The sequence below is a fragment of the Staurois parvus genome, unplaced genomic scaffold (genome assembly GCF_062004578.1).
Source record: "Staurois parvus isolate SC_StPar_1 unplaced genomic scaffold, SC_StPar_1.0 ptg000619l, whole genome shotgun sequence".
In the NCBI taxonomy this organism is placed as follows: domain Eukaryota; kingdom Metazoa; phylum Chordata; class Amphibia; order Anura; family Ranidae; genus Staurois; species Staurois parvus.
In genome coordinates, this window is record NW_028318415.1 from 810,416 (window position 1) to 831,053 (window position 20,638).

Genomic DNA, 20,638 nt, shown 5'->3' on the forward strand with positions numbered 1-20,638 from the left:
CATGTACACTACTTTAAAGCAGAGTTTCACCACCCAGAAGGGAAGCTCCACTTGTCTGCCTTTTACCCCCTCCATTGTCATATTTGGATCTATTTTTTGGAGGGAAGGGGGTACCTGGTTTTGACAGGTACCCGCTCCCACTTCCGGCTCAGATCCTTTTCTTGGAGTACATCATAGGACACCAGCTCTATCAATCACTGCATTGTGCTGTAAAAACAATTTTTTTTTCTGTTTATGCTGACTGTAGGGGACAGTAGTCACAGAAACACTTCAGCTGTGCTTATATGACAATTAGCATTATCTTGGACTCTTTCCTTCGATTTTGACCTGGTGCTCTTTCTGTATTTCCAAGACAGGACAATATTATGTCTGCCTGTTCCTGAGTGGTATATGATTCTTGTCCCATTTTATTGATTTTAAAAATGCCACCGCTGTGGCAATGTTCGACTGCACTTAAAACCAGGAAACCCCGAAGGCAAATGGGTCAAGGATGGAGAGAAGGATAAATTGCCCAAAGTTCCAAGATGTTGATCTAAAAGGTCTGCACCTCCACCAACTATGTTCAGTGAAACACCTGGTTCTCCAGAAGATCATTCCAGCCTGTCAGGCTGGCATTCACTGTCAGAACCTTCCAAGTTGTCAGAAGAAAAAATGTTTCCACATCCATGAAGAGATTCATCACTCCAGAGCCAAACTTCAAATTCAGATTCATAGGCAGATCCAGGGATGGTGTCTTATTCTTAGAGAATACAAAACCACACTGAAAGACAACTTTTTCCAGCACCCTCAAAAGAAATGGATACAGGGATTCCCCCAGAAATCTTGAGGATGTCACCTGAGATTGGAGGGCAATAGGCAAATGCATGCCCCCACAAGGAGCAGCTCAATTTGCTTCCTACAGAGAAGATCAGAATTTGAGCCACAGCATTCTCCACACATGCATGAACATGAATGTTCAGTACAGAGAGCTGCCAAGTGAAATCCTCCAAGGCACCTACTAAGAAATTAAAATAAAAATACTCTAGGTATTATGCAATGACAGGATACTCAGGATCAGATTCCCTGGACCAGAGCATACAATTTTGCTCACACTTACAGCACTTGGCAAACTCCAATCACAACTATTGCCTTCTGCAGAGCTGCACCTTCCATAGAGAAGGGTATCCTAAAACGACTTTCAACCTTTTATCCTTCGTGTCCTTAAAGACTGGAACCTCAGCCATCGGGACTGTCAAGAGTCTTGTTCAGGCAGAAAATAACCAGGACTGTGGCTGGAGAATGCCACTTTTTAGAGAAATCCTCCTCCATAGGGTACTGCTGAGTGAACTGTTTCAAAGGTGAAAGCACATCCTCCAGTTGAGCCCAGGCTGCATACATAACTTCCTGCAAATGAGGATGCACAGGAAAAGATATGGGATGTTTTGGCAACTTCCAGGACCCAAATCCAGTGACCTCTGGAGAAGTATACTCCAGAAGCAGCAACTTGATATACTTCTTTAAGTTCTGATCATGCCAAACAAAGTACCAACCCAGGACCTTGAGTCTGTATCTGACAGGACCCTCCAAAAAAATAAAACGGCTCTTGATCCTCATCGACCTCAAAAGGATGATCCTTCAAAACCTCATCCTCCTGCAACAGGGGAATAGCGCTCACCACTGCATCCCAGGCTTTCCAGAGCTTCCCCCATCCTCTGGAACTCTCTACCCCAATTTATCAGACTATTGCCTTCTCTGATCACTTTTAGGCGATCTCTGAAAACCTCTCTCTTCAGGGAAGCCTATCCTGCCCTCACCTAATAATGGAATCTTCTACTCTTCCTACCAGTCCATCCCCCACAGTTACTACATTTTGTACCACTAGCCCCTCTCTCTTAGATTGTAAGCTCCAAGAAGCAGGGCCCTCCTAACCCTCTTGTACTGAACTGTATTGTTGCTGTATTGTCTCCCATTATATTGTAAAGCACTGAGCAAACTGTTGGCACTATATAAATCCTGTATAATAATAATATTAACAACAACAACACAGTGAAACCCCTGAGAGCTGTTCACATAAGCCTCAGATGGCTGTCGAAAATTTCTCCCTAGACATGAATAGATTAGAGAGACATAACCCTGAAGCTGTGGAAAGTCCAGATAAGGCAGAGATTTAAACTGATCTAATCCACAGGGAAGCCATTACAGGATAGGGTTTGTAGAAGACCTTTTCTACCCGAAAAAAAGATTTTGGAAGCCCACCCCTTTGTCCTCCCTCACTTCCCTATCTCTGTATTGCCATGGCTTGCTGAGGGATATAAAGCCTTACTCCAGCAGAAGAATAATTTTATTTATTTATTTATTTTTTCCCCTTTGAATGCTGTAAGGGTTAGTACTAGAGTCAGCAAGTGGTGTCTTGCTATGTTCACTGCTCAAGAAAATTAAAGGAACATATCAGATCTCAAAGGGAAAAAATATAATGCTGGATTTCTATACCAGATATGGACTGGGTAACGCGTTAGGAACGTAAGAATGCTCCATCGTTTGATGGAAATGAAAATTATCAGCCTACACAGGACTGAATTCAGACACCCCAAAAATCAAAGTGAAAAAAACGATGCAGCAGGCTAGTCTATTTTTGCTGAAATTTAATTGCAGCAACTCAAAATGGTACTCAGTAGTTTGTATTGCCCTCACATGCTTGTATGCATGCCTTACAATGTCAGGGCATACTCCTAATGAGACGACAGATGGTGTCCTGGGGTATTTCCTCCCAGATCTTGACCAGGGCATCACTGAGCTCCTGGACAGTCTGAGGTGCAACCTGGAGCCGTCGGATGGACCGAAACATGATATCCCAGAGGTGTTCTATTGGATTTAGGTCAGGAGAACATGGGCGCCATTCAATGGCATCAATTCCTTCATCTTCCAGGAACTGCCTGTATACTATCGCCACATGAGGCCGGTCATTGTCGTGCACCAGGAGGAACCCAGGACCCACTGCACCTGTGTAGTTTCTGACAATGGGTCTAAGTATTTCACCCCGATACCTAATGGCAGTCAGGGTGCTATTGTCTAGCCCAGCAATGGGCAAACTACGGCCCGGCGGACCTTTTAATCCGGCCCGCGGAGCGTGATACTGTCAGGATGGCTGTCAGAATGTGTGTAGGCGAGGCAGCGTGACGAACGTGAGGGGAGCTAGGCTCCTCTCACAGTCCGCCCTGAAGACCGGAACGGCGCGGGAACACGGCGAGAGGAACGCGCGGAGCAAAGGTAAGTAAATTGAATCACTATAGGGGGGATGAATTACTATGGGGGATGAATTACTATAAGGGGGATGAATTACTATGGGGGATGAATTACTATATGGGGGATTGAATTACTATATGGGGGATGAATTACTATATGGGGGATTAATTACTATGGGGGATGAATTACTATATGGGGGATGAATTACTATATGGGGGATGAATTACTATATGGGGGATGAATTACTATGGGGGATGAATTACTATGGGGGATGAATTACTATATGGGGGATTAATTACTATGGGGGATGAATTACTATATGGGGGATTAATTACTATGCTTACTATGGGGGAATATTACTATACTTACTATGGATGACACATACACATCATTCATCTACTCTTGGTCCGGCCCCCGGGTCCAATATATGAACCCATTGCGGCCCTCAAGGCAAAAAGTTTGCCCACCCCTGGTCTAGCCTGTAGAGGTTTGTGTGTCCCTCCATGAATATGCCTCCCTAGACCATCACTGACCCACCACCAAAACAGTCATGCTGAACAATGATACAGGCAGCATAATGTTCTCCATGACTTCTCCAGACCTTTTCATGTCTGTCACATGCTCAGAGTGATCCTGCTCTCATCTGTGAAGCACAGGACGCTACTGGCGGACCTGCCAATTCTGGTGTTCAATGGCAAATGCCAAGCGAGCTTTATGGTGCCGGGCATGGTAAGCACAGGGTATGGTGAGCACAGGGCCCACTAGAGGACGTAGGGCCCTCAGACCACCCTCATGAAGTCTTTTTCTGATTGCTTGGTCAAAGACATTCACACCAGAGGCCTACTGGAGGTAATTTTGTAGGGCTCTGGCAGTGCTCATCCTGTTCCTCCTTGCACAAAGGAGCAGATAGCAGTCCTGCTGATGGGTTGAGGACCTTCTACGGCCCTGCCAGCTCTCCTAGAGTAACTGCCTGTCTCCTGGAATCTCCTCGCTCTTGAGACTGTGCTGGGAGACACAGCAAACCTTCTTGCAATGGGCACGTATTGATCTACCATCCTGGAGACGGACTTCCTGTGCAACCTCTGTAGGGTCCAGGTATCGCCTCATGTTACCAGTAGTGACATAGACCCTAGCCAAATGCAAAACTAGTGAAATACAGTCAGAAAGATGAGTAGGAAAAAAATGTCAGTGGCTTCACCTGTAAAACCATTCTTGTTTGGTGGGTCATCTCATTGTTGCCCATCTAGTGCACCTGTTAATTTCACTAACACCAAAGTAGCTGAAACTGATTATCAACCCCCTCTGCTATTTAACTGACCAGATCAATATCCCAGGAGTTTAATTGACTTGATGCTATACTCTGATTAAAAAGTGTTCCTTTATTTTTTTTGAGCAATGTATAGGTTTTTGTATAGATAAAGGTTTATAATGTGATGGTTATGTATTTTACAGTTCACTGTCAAAAAACCTTCTGATATCTGTATGATGCCAGAAGAGTCCTGAAGAAGTGGGTGATCCTGCAAAATGTGTAGACTATGATCCTCAGTACGAATTTCTACCTTTGATTGTATTTTGGTGCATTTTTATAAGCCAACTGACAGGCTTTTATACTATGGTGTTAAATTTAACCAGTTGCCTACAGGGCACTTACACCCCCTTCCTGCCTAGGACAGTTTTCAGCTTTCAGCACTGTCACACTTTAAATGACAATTGCGAAGCCATGCAATACTGTACCCATATGAAATTTTTATAATTTTTTGATACACATAGAACTTTTTTTGGTGGTATTTAATCACCTCTGGGATTTTTATTTGTTTGCTAAACAAACCAAAAACAACTGAAAATTTTTCTTAGTTTTTGTTATAAAATTTTGTAAATAAGTGATTTTTCTCCTTCACTGATGTGCGCTAATGAGGCTGCAGTGATGGGCACTGATAGGCTGCACTGATGGGCACTGATAGGTGGCACTGATGAGGAGGCACTAGTAGGTGGCACTGGTGGGCATTGACAGGCATCGCTTATGGGCACTGAAAGGCAGCACTCATATATGGCACTGATAGGTGGCACTGATAGGCAGCACTGTCTGGCACTGACTGGCACTGATAGGTGGCACTGAAAGGCAGCTCAGATGGACACTGATAGGTGGCACTGATGTGCACTGGTAGGCACTGATATGTGACATTGATGAGGCACTGACAGCTGGCAGTGATGGGCACTGACAGGTGGCACTGCTGGGGCTACACTGATCATCAGGGCACACATCAGCGTGACAGCTTGTGAGGAGAGAAATGCCGATAACCGGCATTTCCCCATTTACATGTGACCAGCTGTGATTGGACACAGCTGATCACATGACCGAGCCGACATCTTCGGCTCTTTCTATGGATTGGTGATCCGCTGTGTCCCAGGGACACAGCACACCACCGATCGCCGCGATGCACGCTCCCGGATCCTTGCATGCATGGTTAGAGTGGGAGGACGTCATATGACGTCCTCCCAGAACGAGAGAACCTTTTTCCCATATTTGTCACACTTAAATAAAAGAACAGATGAGAAAAAGTAATTGATATGCATCAGTCTGGAAAGGGTTACAAAGTGATTTCTAAGGCTTTGGGATTCCAGTGAATCACAGTGAGAGCCATTATCCACAAATGGAGGAAACTTGGAACAGTGGTGAACCTTCCCAGGAGTGGCTGTTCTACCAAAATCACTCCAACAGCACAACGACGACTCATCCAGGTCATAAAAGAACCCAGAACAACATCTAAAGAACTGCAGGCCTCACTTGGCTCAATTAAGATCAGTGTTCAGAAGTCAAAATTAAGAAAGAGACTTGGCAAAAATGGCATTCATGGAAGACTTAAAAGGTAAAAGCAACTGCTGACCAACAACACAAAAGGCGTGTCTCACATTTGCCAAAAAACATCTTGATTGTCCCCAAGACTTTTGGGCAAATATTCTGTGGACTGCTGAGACAGAAGTTGAACTTTTTGGAAAGTGTGCGTCCTCTTACATCTGGTGTAAAACTAACACAGCATTTCATAAATAGATCATACCAACAGTCAAGCATGGTGGTAGTAGTGTGATGGTCTGGAGCTGCTTTGCAGCTTGAGGACCTGGACAACGGGCCATAATTGATGGAACCATGAATTCTGTGCTCTACCAGAAAATCCTGAAACAGAATGTCCGGATATCGGTTCATGACTTCAAGCTCACTTGGGTTATGCAGCAGGACAATGATCCGAAACACACCAACAAGTCCAACTCTGAATGGCTCAAAAAAAAAAAAAAAATTAAAGTTTTTGGAGTGGCCTAGTCTGGACTTTTTTAATTCAATTGAGATGCTGTGGTATGGCCTCAAGGCCATTCATGCTCAAAAACGCTCCAATGTGGCTGAATTAAAAAAATTCTGCAAAGAAGAGTGGGCCAACATTCCTCCACAGCGAAGTGAAAGACTCATTGCCAGTCATCACAAATGCTTGATTGCAGTTGTAGCTGCTAAGGGTCGTACTACCAGTTATTTGGTTTGGGGGAAATTACTTTTTCACAAAAGGCCAGGCAGGTTTAGATAACTTTTCTCCCTTAACAAATGAAATCATTTAAAATGGCATTTTTTATTCACTCTGGTTATCTTTGTGTAATATTAAAATTTGTTTGATGATCTGAATCATTTAAGTGTGACAAATGAGCAAAGAAAAAAAAAAGCAGCAAGGGGCAAATACTTTTTCACAGCACTGAAAATGGGCAAAATTTAAAATGAAAATTTTTAGGACAAAAATGTTCTAATAAACTTTCGTTCATTTTTCTAATCAGTGGGTCGACTAACTGCAGGGATGAGAAAATTCGAAGGTGCAAGATTACAAATTACAAACAAATTTCTAACAGTGAATGTGGCTTTTGTTTGGTAAAGAGCATTCATTCCAAAATCAAATGTTGAAAGCAAACAAAATCTTTTGAACACCATTAGAATAGTCTGAGAATGTTCCAAGAATTTTCGTACAACTTTTCCTAAAATTGTTCGTTAGAGGTTCTAGCCATCTATGGTCAGCTTAAGTTGACAATGGCTGTGTTAAAAATCTATTTATGGCTCAAAAAGTGTAGCATAGTAGCTGTAGTGTACTCACTCTCTCTAAATACATTTTCTCCTTAATTTTTACACTCACCTCCTGATTTGCACACAAGAGGTGTGATTTCATCTAATGGATGCAGCATGCTGAACATAGTTGGCAAAGGTTCCCTAAAAATGAAAACAATCCATTACAGAGGAACTCCAATAATGGTAACCATTTTGTAAACTAAACCTTTAGCCATTTTTGTATCACAGGCGAATATTTTAAAGTGAACATGTCAGACAGTAAACACTTACATCTAAAAGCCATGCCTAACAGCAGGTACCATAAGGAAGCATGGAGAGGGAAGAGTAGGAGATGTAAAGGATGGCAGCAGGGATGGCAAGCTAAGGCGCTGAAGAATGTGTCATTAGTTTGGGGATTTTTTGCCTCAAAAAAAGGAGCAGAGGAAAGCAGTGTAAGCTTCTTAAGATAGATACGCTGTTTGTATGCAAGCATCTTCCACTACTACTGACCAGGAAACAGTGCATTTCTCTCTTTATTACAAGATACTCTTTGAAACATTGTTCTTTGATAGGAAATGTATAGGTGTACGAATGGAAACAGGATAATCCACCATCTTTTCAGAAACGGTCTAACCTGTTCAATAACATACTACTACACTGATTGTGTAAAGAAGTAAATGTCCAGAAAAGTTTAAAATTTGTTTACCTTAGATTATAACCGGTGATAACCTCTGTTTGAATACATGCTGACATACATTATGCAAGCAAAATTGCTGTAACTGTGTAACAGAATGCGTTATAATGTCATTTTAGCTTATCATTTAAGTCAAAACTCCAGGTACAAAAATGTCCATTTAAACATATTCCTCAACAGCGACAAAAGGATAGAAATTCCACTTTTTGTACTGCAAATGCCTTTGCAGACAGAGATATTAAAGTTGTGATACTATTAGTAGTCTCCATTCCAGCTTGTGCTTGGGAACTAAAAGGTCACCCCACTGCAGAAAACTACAGGGTCTGGATATAAGACCAGTCACCCTGCACAAAGAGGGAGAGCAAGAGTGACTGGTCTTTGTTACAGGAAGCTCCGGTACAGAGGCAAAGTACATTCATTGTTTCAAGCTGGATTGCTGCACAGATCAGGGAAAAAAAAAAATACAAAGGGCCTTTTAGATTCAATTAAAAAATAGAAATGGCTCTTCTATTTAAACAATGTCTAAATAGACAATGTCAGCTTTAAAAAGCTTTCTTATTATATGAAGTACAATAAGCAAAAAAAGAAGGGGATTGGTTGAGTTATATGATAGAGCCTGCTGGAATGAGCCCTATTCTTCTCAGCATCCAACTTCCTACAGACAGAAAATAAACCTATGTGCCTGCAGTGCTGCCCAGTATACATTAAGAGAAAAAAATATTGCAAATTTTGTAAGCTAAACTCAATAAAAGGGTACACCCGTCGTTTAATTAAAAATCTATAACTGTATACCTTAACCATAAGTTACGTTTTTTTTTTCTCACATTTTTAGCGTTTGATGTGACTCACTATGTATGGCACGATTTTCGTTTTGATATAAGGATAATACACTATGTTGAGTTTTTTTGGTTTTTGAGGTATATGAATATTTGGACATTACTTGAAGATTGAAAATAAGAGAGATATTTTCTTGGAAGAAAAAAAGAGGACTATAGTTTTTTTGGAATTGCACCTGTGGACATTTGGATAAGGAGGATATTTATCTATTTTTATTTTATTTTATTATTTATTTATTATTCTTTATTTTATTTATGATCATTCTTTTAATGTATTAATATAATTTGGGAAAGGAAAAAAGACTTTATAATTTATAGTGTATACCTTAACCCCTTGACGCCGACTTAACACAAATATGCGGCCTCACGGAACTGGGCTTTTTTTCCGTGGAGCCGCATATTTGCGTACCTGTCTTTGTGCTGGGAGAGAGCCACACAGCGTGCTCCCAGTACAAAGACCGCAGTGTCACTGAGAGCCCCGGGTCCCATTCTAACGATTGGGACCCGAGACTCCCGATTACAGGTCACATGATCGCTGTGATAGCCTCTGATTGGCTGATCAGTCACTGTGCAGCCCGGCCCCCTTGTTTTTTTTCTCTCTATGAATGGAGGAGAGAGATACATTGTATCTCTCTAACTCCTGCCATAGAGGGGAAAAAAAAGATAGATAAATATTAAAAAAAAGAAAAGAAAAATACCTAGATCAAGGTTTGATCTAGTTCAGTGCCAGGGTTATTGATGGGGTCAAGGTCAGGGTCAAAAGGTCAAGGTCAGAGTAAAAGGTCAGGATTTAAAAACAAAATTGGTATCAGTGTGTTTTAGGTAAACAAAAAAAAAAGTCAAACACAAAATGCGCACTATTGTTTCTGGGCTCTACTACGGGTACAAACAACAAATAACATACACATACGGTATCGCAGCGCTCGTCAAGAGCTGGAGAATTTATTTTGGGCTGTTCTTTGGTGGTAGGTTATGGTAGTAACAAGAAACACACAGCTAAATAAAAAAAAATATTTTTCTTTTACTATTTTGGGCCAGTTTTCCTTTGATAATAATAAAAAAAAAAATCAGGAGATATCCATTACTATCAAATGAAAGCCCAATTTGTCCTGAAAAAAAATGTGGTATAATTTACCTGGATGTACAAGGTTGTTGTGATGATATGTACGATTTTACTAACACGTCAGAGTTGCAAAATTGTGCTTAGGCATTTAGATTTGTTTTACTCTTAGGCGTGAAGGGGTTAATAAATTTAGAAACATAACTTGTGTTTTCTGTTGAGAACTATAATGAAAAACACTTACCTAGGAGGACTGTGTGGCACCTCATGTGAGTGGCTGTTACGTTCAAACAACAGGCCATATTTTGTTGGCCAGACAGTTGCAACCTAACCAACACAGAATGAAATAATGAGAAATAAAACAGAGTAAAGGGGCCTGAATACAAATGCATGCCACACTTTTCAGATAATTTGTAAAACAGTTTGAACACCATTTATCATTTTCCTTCCACTTCACAAATATGTGCCACTTTGTGTTGGTCTATTATATATAATATCAAATACATTTATGTTTTTAGCTGTAACATGACAAAATGTGGAAAATTTCAAGGGGAATGAATACTTTTTCAAGGCACTGTAAGTCCAGAGGAAATACAATGCAAAGCAGATCAAAGGCGGCCTCAGAATTGTCATCCACACTGCACTATTGAGTTAAGTGGGAATTTATTGTCCTACATTTGATGTGTGTTTCAAACCCATAGCAAACACAGAAAAATAAGTCTCTTAGAGGGGGAACCATAAATAGTTCTGTTCATTGCAAAGCCTTCCTGTGGTGGAGTTCAGTAGTAACCAATAACTCTAAGGGTTCAACTTAGTCCAGAAAATTCTTCTGTGGAGAACATTATGCTGCCTGTAACATTGTTCAGAATGACCATTTTGGTGGTGGGTCAGTGATGGCCTGGGGAGGCATATCCATGGAGGGATGCACAGACTTCTACATTCTAGACAATGGCACCCTGACTGCCATTAGGTATCGGGATGAAATCCTTGGACCCATTGTCAGACCCTATGCTGGAGCAGTGGGTCCTGGGTTCCTCCTGGTGCACGACAATGCCCGGCCTCATGTGGCGAGAGTATGCAGGCAGTTCCTGGAGGATAAAGGAATTTATACCACTGAATGGCCCCCACACTCCCCAAACCTAAATCTAATAGAACACCTCTGATAGATCACGTTTCAGTCCATCCTTCGCCACCAGGTTGCACTTCATACTGTCCAGGAGCCCAGTGATGCCCTGAACCATCTGTCGTCTCATTAGGAGCATGCCCAAACATTGTCAGGCATGCATACAAGTACGTGATGGCCATATAAACCACCGAGTACCATTCCAAGTTGCTGCAATGAAATTTCAGCAAAATGGACTAGCCTGCTGCATAATTTTTTCACTTTGATTTTCGGGGTGTCTTTGAATTCAGTCCTCTGTAGGTTGATAATTTTCATTTCCATCACATGATGCGGCATTCTTACTTTCGTAACACACTACTCAGTCCATATCAGTATGATATTTTTTCCTCATTGAGATCTGATGTGTTTTCAAAGTGTTTCTTTAATTTTATTGGGCATAGTGGAAGCTTTGACAAAGTATATATAAAAAGCCAAAACCTTGTTCTGGATATAGTATGAAATTATTAAAACTGTTGTCTGTGTCCCTCTTGGCAAATGCACTCTATTTGTCTTGGTGACCCCATCATCTCTGGCACAGAAAGTTATGGTAAAACAAAAATATAAAAAAGGTCACCAACACATTCCAAGGGTAGCAATTGACCAAGACACAATTTCCTTTTTCTTCTCATTGTGTTTGAAACAGGAATTGAAGGGAACTCTCCAGAAAAGGACATATTAAAAAAAAAAATTGTCACAGGGTTTGACCATTCTCTACTCTAGCCTATTTCAATGTTTGTTAACAGAGGAGCCCTTGAAATAACTTTCAGGTCTCTGGGAACCTCTGCTGATAATTTACTATACCTACCATTCATGGTGTGATTGTCAAAATGAAGAATGTTCTTTTTTTTAAAGGGTAAATTTTATTTATTTATTTTTTTCTCATGTTTTACAAAAAAAAAAAAAAACAAGCGAAAATACAAAACCAAGACATGGCTCAGCAGGTTACAAAACAAGATCAAATAACAGCATATCCATACATACTGTACTAGTGCAGTGATAAATTAAAAGAACATTCAAACCCTTAATTATATATTTCCGGTGCCATATTTCTGTCTTGGGGACAGGGGTATTTGATCCTCCCTCTGCCTATGTGGGTTTCCTCCGGGTACTCCAATTTCCTCCCACACTCCAAAGACATGCTGGTAGCTCAATTGGCTCCTGTCTAAAAACAATTAGCCCTAGTATGTGTATGTATGAATGTGAGTTAGGGAACTTAGATTGTACACCCCTTGAGGGTTAGGGACTGATGTGAATGCACAATATATATGTAAAATGCTGTGTAAATTTACCGTGCTATATAACTACCTGTAATAAATAAATAATAAATTACAAAAGTTTCTAAGGCATAGGTATATCAAATGACCACTCAGCCAATGGGAGTAAGTGAATATGTACATGTAAGGAAGAATGCTCCTTAATTTAAGGCTAATAGAAAAAATGCTTCATACATTTGTGGTCAATAGAAAAAAGATCATTGGTGGCAATGGTTACTTATCTGCTCGTTGTTCAAGGAACAACCCTGGCTGAGAAGGGCTGCTCTACTCTATCCAAAAAGATTTTAGCTTTATAAAATAGCCTAAGCTGTAGACCTGGCTAGCCATCCAGACTGCTTTTATATATTTGCCTCTGCTAAATAGACTTGAAATTCATTGGTTCAAACATGGATCTTAAAGTAAGGAAAAGCAATAGGAATCTTCTATGGAGTATGATTAAATTAGATTAAAAATGACTCCTATAGCTAATAAAAGCAAAAAATACAAAATTTTACTTCCACTAAAATTATATTTCATAATAAAGGAAATAAACTATTATTTATTATGAGTGATTACTCAAAATTAAAAGTTATGTATCAAAAAAATATACAAAAATACATATAAAGAAGGGAGGGGAGAAAAAAAACAAACACATTTTAGACTGTAATAACATCTGCTACGAAGCTTAGTGTAGCCAACTGTTCTAATTTACTACTCATATGAAAAGTTACTTATAAAAAAAAAATACATAATCAGAAGAAAGAAAAAAATCTGGCACTGTGTAATACCTGCTATGAAACGTAGGGCAGCCTAATATTCTAAATTACAACCAATCAAATCTGAGGAGGCTTGAGGTGGCCACACACAGCTTGATGCAGCAGATTTAGGAATTGCTTGCAAAGCTGAGATTCAAGAATGTATCCAGAGGACATCAACAAGCGCTTCCAAGCATGCCTATTATTACAAGCTGCTGAAAAATCTCAGTGTAATGGGATGCTGACTTTTTCCTTTTTCTTTTGAGAACAAGCAACACGATTATTGCTGCCTGTCTGCTGCTTCCATGCTTTAGCCAAGTCATCTTCACATTGGATACCAGAAGCACAATAATGTCATCAAGGGCTCGGCAAAGATATTGCTGAATGATAAGACATCTGCCTGGACCTTTATTAGCCTTTAAAGCAATCTTTTGGCATAAAAGAATGGAAAAGAACGGTGGGGGCCTAACCAACTTGTTTTTAAGGCGAATTCTCTGGCATTGTCATCCATAAACTTTCATGACTACTTGGCAAGAAAAAACATGTGGTGTATCCAAATTGCACCTTCATAAAAAACTTGGCAACAAAAGATCCAATACAGTATTTCTGTTCTGATGAGTATTTTGATATCAAACTAGATAAATAGCCTTAAAAACAATAAAGTGGTTGTAAACCTAAGTCATAATATCTGAACAAAGCACCGAATATATATATGTAGTGTTTACCTGTCTCTCTCCAAAGTTCTGAGGCTGCATTCACACTTGAGCGTTTTGTAGGTTGAAGTTCGAAGCTCCAAAAAAGCTCAAACTTTAAAAAATTAATTGTTCTCTATGGTGCCTGTTCACACCTGATCATACGAACAGACACCATAGAGAGCAATTGATTTTTTTTAAGTTTGAGCGTTTTGGGGGCTTCAAGCTACAAAACACTCAAGTGTGAATGCAGCCTGAGTGTCATTTCTCTCTGGTGCTTTGTTCCTCTTATCAGCAGGAGTCAGTTTTGACAAGTTGTCCAACACCAGCTAAAATGGTGATGGGGGAGGAGAGCTCAGCACACAGCTTGCCTATTCACAACACAGCTCTGCATTTTTCCTTTGTTTGTGTATAAAGGGGGATGTGCCCCTTTCCTCCAATCAACTCTCACACATACTGTACAAGAGCTCTAACTGCAGCTCCCTGCCCCCTCCTCTGTGCTACTGACAGATGCAAAAGGATTTTATCTAAATTCAGCACTTTTGAAGGCATGTAAAAAAGAGAAGACTGCAGGTAAACAAGTCAAACCTGTATAGGAGGATTTGTTTCATCTCTGTGTATTGTCTGGGGCTATTCAGTTCAAAGTGTATATGAGAGGGTTTACAACCACTTTATCTGATAAAAGAGATTTGATCAGTTGCTAAGACTTATTGCATATTAATGCTCTCACCAGCCTACAAGAACTACGGTCCTCCTTACCTGAAAAGGCAATGGTGCTATGTAATCTTTTCCTTCTGTGTTATGGACATTAATACAGGAGCTCTGCAGGATACAGATGCATTTCTCCACTTTATCTTGACCTGAGAATAATATAATAAAAGCAGGTATAAATTAAACATAAGGGTTTGGTTTTATTTTTGAGGAAGCCTGTAGTAAGAAATTATGAATGCTTCCATTTCTGACCTGTTTCTGAAAAGCACAACACAATTCTCTCAGTCATTGACTTGGGACAAGTATAAAGGTCAGGAGTTTGGACCTCATTCTCACTTTACAGTTTGCATCCATATTTCAATTCAGTAACTCAGAAAGTATAAAAGCCAGAGACAGCCAGCTAACAAGCACTCCTAGACAAAGTCATCAGTGGCACCCTTTATTGTGCTGGTGAGGTAAGAGCATATAGTACGGTGTCTATATTCCAAGGTCTATAGACCACCTCACTGTCAAGACCTCAAAAAGGAAGTAAGTTTTGCATCTGCAGATGCACCATTATCCCCTGCTTTAATTAACCTGTAAGCAAACAGTTCTAATTGATCCTGTTCCTTTGTTATAGTGCTAGACTAAACGTTTGCTGCTGCACTTTCTACTGCAGTGTAAACCACTCTTCTGCACATCCAAGCTATGAAATGAAAACTGTGACCGGTTCTCATTGACCTCTGTAGGTGCAGGCACTATGTTTTACTCTCAACAGCTCAGCTGCCCGTTTCTCTCTCCCAGCAGTCATTTAACAGCTGTCCAGCATTCTAGTATCAAATATAAACATACAGAGGATGCAAAGGGAGGTGAGCTGCTTAGAAAAATACTTTAGTGCTTGTACCACAAATGTTTCCAGCCCTGACAAAAAATCTTTTCCAAAAAAGAATAAAGACAGGGAAAAACGACTGACAGAGGTTCTAACCATTCCCTATGAAATATAAAAAAAATTGGAGTATGACTTTAACACTCAAACATTATGTAATGAGGATTTATTAGACTTTTTTCATTTTATAACAGGGGGCCATTAGCACATCATTAGGATCTACTACTTTTTTTTCTTTTTACCAGAAGGGAATACAAAAAAAAAAAAAAGGTCACGTTTATTTTTAGTAATATTTGCGGTTCTTTTAATTGAAAAAAAAAAAAACAATACACACAAATATAATTAGCTTACATTCTGTATCTTCAAATTTATTGCCAAGTATGGTAAAGTCACACCAAAGAGCCTGAAAATAAAGCAGATTATTAGAAAACAAAAATCATAAAAAGCTTGTTTAAAATATACCTTATACATCTTGATCAAATTGTTATAACTGGTTGCTAAGGGGTAATAGCGCACATAAAAAGTATAGACTGAAGCAGCACATTTCATAAGGTGCAAGCAAATACCAACAGCGTCTGAAAAGTCATCTTCTGCACACCAGAGGTAATTTTGCCACCTCACAGTTTAGTGCATGCATCTCTCTATATTTTTCTGAGGACTGTATAGCAGGGTGTGAAGGGCAGGAGCATGCCATATGTCGAACTTGAGTAGAACTTACCTGTTCCTGACCCCCAATGCTTTTTATGTTGCAGAGAAATCACTTTGAAAAACACCCCCTAGCATTTCTAGTCACGGGTATTATGAGTAAGGGCAGATGATTCATGTCACTTTTACTGTACTTTCTGGAATCCCTTTACCCTTAGGTCAGGCATACAGGCAGGAGAGTGTCCTAAGAAAGCCCCTCCTCCAGATGAAAAAAAAAATGCCTATGAAGACTCCTGGGATGTATGACATAATTTTAACCTAGGCTGTAAACCAGGAAGCAACTGAAGAAATGTAAAAAAAACATTTAAAACAAGTAACTAATAATACACCGTCCTATATATTTACTAAGATCAGCAGCATAAACATTAAAAATAGTTAATGTCGATTGGGAAAATTACACTTTAGTATCAGAATTTTAATTTGCAGAGAGCGCATGTCTAGATTCAAGAGCGCCCGAGATGTGCAGGACAAGTTTGTAAAAGAAACCATGAAATAAGACACTGACTTGATCTAAATACGTGGCTATGGAACTAAGACTGTCTGATCTAGATGCTTGTTAAAGCGGAGTTCCACCTGAAAAAAAATAAAAGTCAGAAACTACAAAAACTGTAGCTGCTGACTCTTAAAATACAGCCACTAACCTGTCCCTCGGTCCAGTGGTGTCCTCACCACCGCTGGTTTCACCGGCCATCTTTTCTCCCTGGCGCCGATATCTTCAGTGCGGGCACCCGGTTGTGACAGCCTGCGGCTTCACAGCCGGGTGCCCGCTGCGCATGCTTGAGAAGCACTGCTCTTTGTGAATGGCCCTGTAGTCTTCTGGGACCTGTCACGTGTTCCAGAAGACTACAGGGAGGGAGGAGGGGAGGACAACTTTCGCTTCCAATCGCCTAGGTGATTGCAGCGGAAGTGGGAGCAGGTACCTGTCAAATTTGGGTACCCCCTGCTCCCGAAAGGTGCCAATCCTTAATGGGGAGTGGGGACAAAGGCTTAAAGTAGAACGTCCCCTTTTGGGTGGAGCTCCGCTTTAAGAAGTCATGAAGCCACATGATAGGTAGGATGACCAGACCAAAAGCAAATTCAAAACAACCTTAGCAATGAATGCTGCTATGACAGGTCCTCTTTAAACAATGTGAGAGGTTATTAACCACTTGCCCTCTTGAGGAATTACCCCCCTTCATGACCAGGCATTTTTTGCGTTACGGAGCTCCGTTACTTTGAGAATTGCGCGGTCATGCAACGCTGCACCCAAATGACATTTATGTCCTTTTTTTCCCACAAATTGAGCTTTCCTTCGGTGGTATTTGAATGCCTGTGCATTTTTTTTTTTTGAGCAAAAAAAGACCGACAATTTTGGGAAAAAAGAACAATATTTTGGACTTTTTGCTGTTAAACATGTCCAGTAAAAATATTTTAAAAATCAAATTTTTTCATAAATGTAGGCCAAAATGTATTCTGCGACATGTCTTTGCGAAAAAAAATCCTAATACGTGTAAATTAATTGGTTTACATGAAAGTTATAGTGCTTACAAATGGCGGTATAGATAATGTGATTTTTTTTTTCTCCTACTATTAATGGCGGCGACCAGCGACTTTTAGCAGGACTGCGGCAGACATTATGATACTGGGGGGAACTAACTTGGTGTCACTGACATCTCCAGTGACACCAATACAGGGATCAGTGCTAAAAAAAAAAAAAGCAGTCGCAGTGACACTGTACTAATGGCACTGGGCAGGAAGGGGTTAATGTCAGAGGAGATCAAAGGGTCAACTGTGTGCTGTGTGTGTTTTAGTAGGGGCCAGGGGGGGGGTTGTTCTTCACTGTAAGCACACTGATCAGGATAGCTGTACTGTGCACAGCTATCCCGAGCAGTGTGCTCGAGCTGACAGGGAGGAAGATTGTTTGTAAACAAAACAATCTTCCTCCCCATCGAAGATGTTCGGTAATCACCGGGCGCCGGCGGGTAATTACCGGTTGGGACACGGTGACTGACATCTGCGGCCGCGAATGGCTGCGCGGGTAGGACGCTCGCCCCCCTACCCAGAAATGCAAAATCACATATATATAAACGTAATTTTGCGCAGAGGTGCAGCCCTGTAGCAGTATATCTGCTATAGGGCGGTCCTGAAGCGGTTAAGAATGGGTATGGCCTTACCAAGGCCATACTGCTGCTTTAAAAAGAGGGGAAAAATAACACACTTTTATAAAGGTGTGCTTTAAAAATATGTTTAGATATTTGCTTGTTTCAGATACTGAAGCAAGGGAAACTCCATTTACTTCAATGTATGGGAAAAAAAGTGCCAGGAGAAGAGCCCAGTCATGTTTCCCATCAAAGCCTTGTGATCAGCTTCTATTAAGAAGGAAACACTCCAAAAGATATCGCAGGCTTTACACCTTGGTCTGCATTTTATGAATGGCACACAAAACGTAGGCAGAGTGCGGAGTAAATACTGTGTTGCCGGATTATGGATAGCAGTATCCTCTCTTCATAATAAATAGCCACCTGTGTATATTAAAAATAGCTCCCATTGATAATAAAGATATTTGGCTCTACCTGTACAACTGGGCTGTCGACAGTAAATGCTTTATAGACAGATGATGCATTCAGTTTACTCCCTTTGCTCCAAATCACCATGTTCCCGGCCACATACAACTCTTCATCATACTCCACATCTTCACCAGGGTCACCAACACCTTTCCTTAGTTGCCAACTTTCCTAAAAGGACATAATAAAAAAATTGTAAACACACGGACATAGATCAATTCCATTGTTCCTAAATCTGGGGACCATAAAAGAAACTGGGACACAAAAAGAGAAAAATGTCAACCAAGTCATACAAAGTCAAATAACAATGTCCGTATAACAAATTGTAAAGCCTACTCCATCCCTTTGGTAAAGCTGAGAGAAAAATTCTCTCAAGTAGCTCTGTGGTCTTCTAACTTCACCACCTTGTCAGTGCACTTACCTTCACCCCCTGCCCTGGATTTGCTCTAGTGCCCAATATGTGTCTGTGTTGTCAATCATATGTTTGTTTCACAGGTTTTGAGGGGTTGGTGATGTAGGTGGAATATATTTTTCATACTCTCAATTCACAAAGCTTTAACAGCCTAGGACATTATTTTTAACCACGTGAGTGTAATTTTCAATTTTCATTGGACTCAACTGAACTTTTACACCACATCCTGCCAAGGCCAAGTTTCAGCTTTCAGCACTGTCGCACTTTGAATGACAATTGTGCGGTCATGCAACACCGTACCCAAACTACATTTTTATCATTTGAGGACCAATTCACACTACATACATTTCAGTTGCTTTTTTTTCTGCATTCAAAATGCACAGAAAGTAGGTTGTATGGGTGTCAATGTCAAAGTTCACATCAGTGCTTGCAGTTCCAGTGTGCTCCAGTTGCAGAAAAAAAAATGTAGAACATGGTGGTAAAACGCATCAGAAACACCGGAACGCAACCAAAAAAAGCACTGGAACACACATGTCCCTATTTAAATTGAAGAAAATGAGGGGAAAAATGAACTGGAATGCATAAAAAATGCACCGGAACGCATCAAAAACGAACATGCAGAAAAGCATCCGGACCGCATCTGGACTGCGTTTCTATAGTGTGAACTGGTCCTGAGACAAACAGAGCTTTCTTTTGGCAGTATTTAATCACCACTGGGATTTTTATTTTTTGCTAAACAAAAAAAATTAAAAAGAAAAAAAGTTTTATAAATAAGTGATTTTTCTACTTCACTGATGTGCGCCAATCAGGCTGCACTGATGGACACTGATAGGCTGCACTGATGGGCACTGACAAGCATCACTGAGAAGGCACCGATAGCCAGCACACATGGGCACTGAAAGCCAACACAGATGGGCACTGATGGGGCTGCACTGATGATCAGTGCCCCGATGATCAGTGTAGATGCCCCCCCTGAGAAATGCCTCTTACCGGCTCTCCTCTCCTCATGCGCTGTAAGCCTTGTGTATTGAGCTAAAGTGTGCTATATAACACACCACTGAGTTTGTGCTTGGACAAACTAAGCTATGTTTATTACAGTCATGTGGTGACCCACCACAAACACATTTGTGACCCAGTTTGGTGTGGTTCTGGAAGGACGTCCATGAACACCCTCCCAGAACTAGATGACGGCGCTGTAACTATGCTCACTACATAGTCATATAGTCATGTGACGACCCACCACAAACACATCCACAACCCAATTTGGGTCTCGATCCATAGTTTAAAAAACACTCAAGATCAAACCTAGCTTCAGCTACAGCATACAAAGTACAGGCATGGCAGCACAGATCATGGAGCTCATGGATATTTCATTTGTAACTTACCTTTTGTTTCTCATGGATGGTGACCTCTCGAAGGGATCCCACCAAGCCTGCAGCCCCATCAGAGGACCAAAGCTCAGAGGCTGGCTGCAGCTGCCGGAGCTGGAGATTCAATGCATTAGGGTGGCGCTTGCTTTGTTCACGGCCAAAAGGAACAAACTCCTGCAAATCCCCTGCTGCAATCATTGTTTGCCTCTCTTCATAGATGTTCGACATGGGTTCCAAATATCCACATTATTTCTGAAAAAGAAAAAAAGAGGTTCAGGTTTGG

At 40.8% G+C, this 20,638-nt stretch overlaps 1 protein-coding gene across 4 annotated transcripts in view; it reads right to left on the reverse strand.

The window, feature by feature from the left end:
• Positions 1-20,638, reverse strand: part of ANAPC1 (anaphase promoting complex subunit 1) — a 129,395-nt gene that overhangs the window by 100,079 nt on the left and 8,678 nt on the right. For 3 of the 4 annotated variants that reach the window (XR_016315402.1, XM_089693256.1, XM_089693257.1), the window contains 6 exons: positions 20,371-20,607; positions 18,583-18,744; positions 15,677-15,728; positions 14,509-14,609; positions 10,132-10,214; positions 7,386-7,459 (listed from right to left, as the gene is read on the reverse strand). Coding sequence is in view for 3 of the 4 variants with exons in the window: in XM_089693256.1 (XP_089549382.1) it covers positions 7,386-7,459; positions 10,132-10,214; positions 14,509-14,609; positions 15,677-15,728; positions 18,583-18,744; positions 20,371-20,583 (685 nt within the window). In the remaining variant the exon portion in view is untranslated. Of the gene's footprint in view, positions 1-7,385; positions 7,460-10,131; positions 10,217-14,508; positions 14,610-15,676; positions 15,729-18,582; positions 18,745-20,370; positions 20,608-20,638 lie in introns of those variants that run through there. The other variant, XM_089693258.1, reaches the window with a different exon arrangement.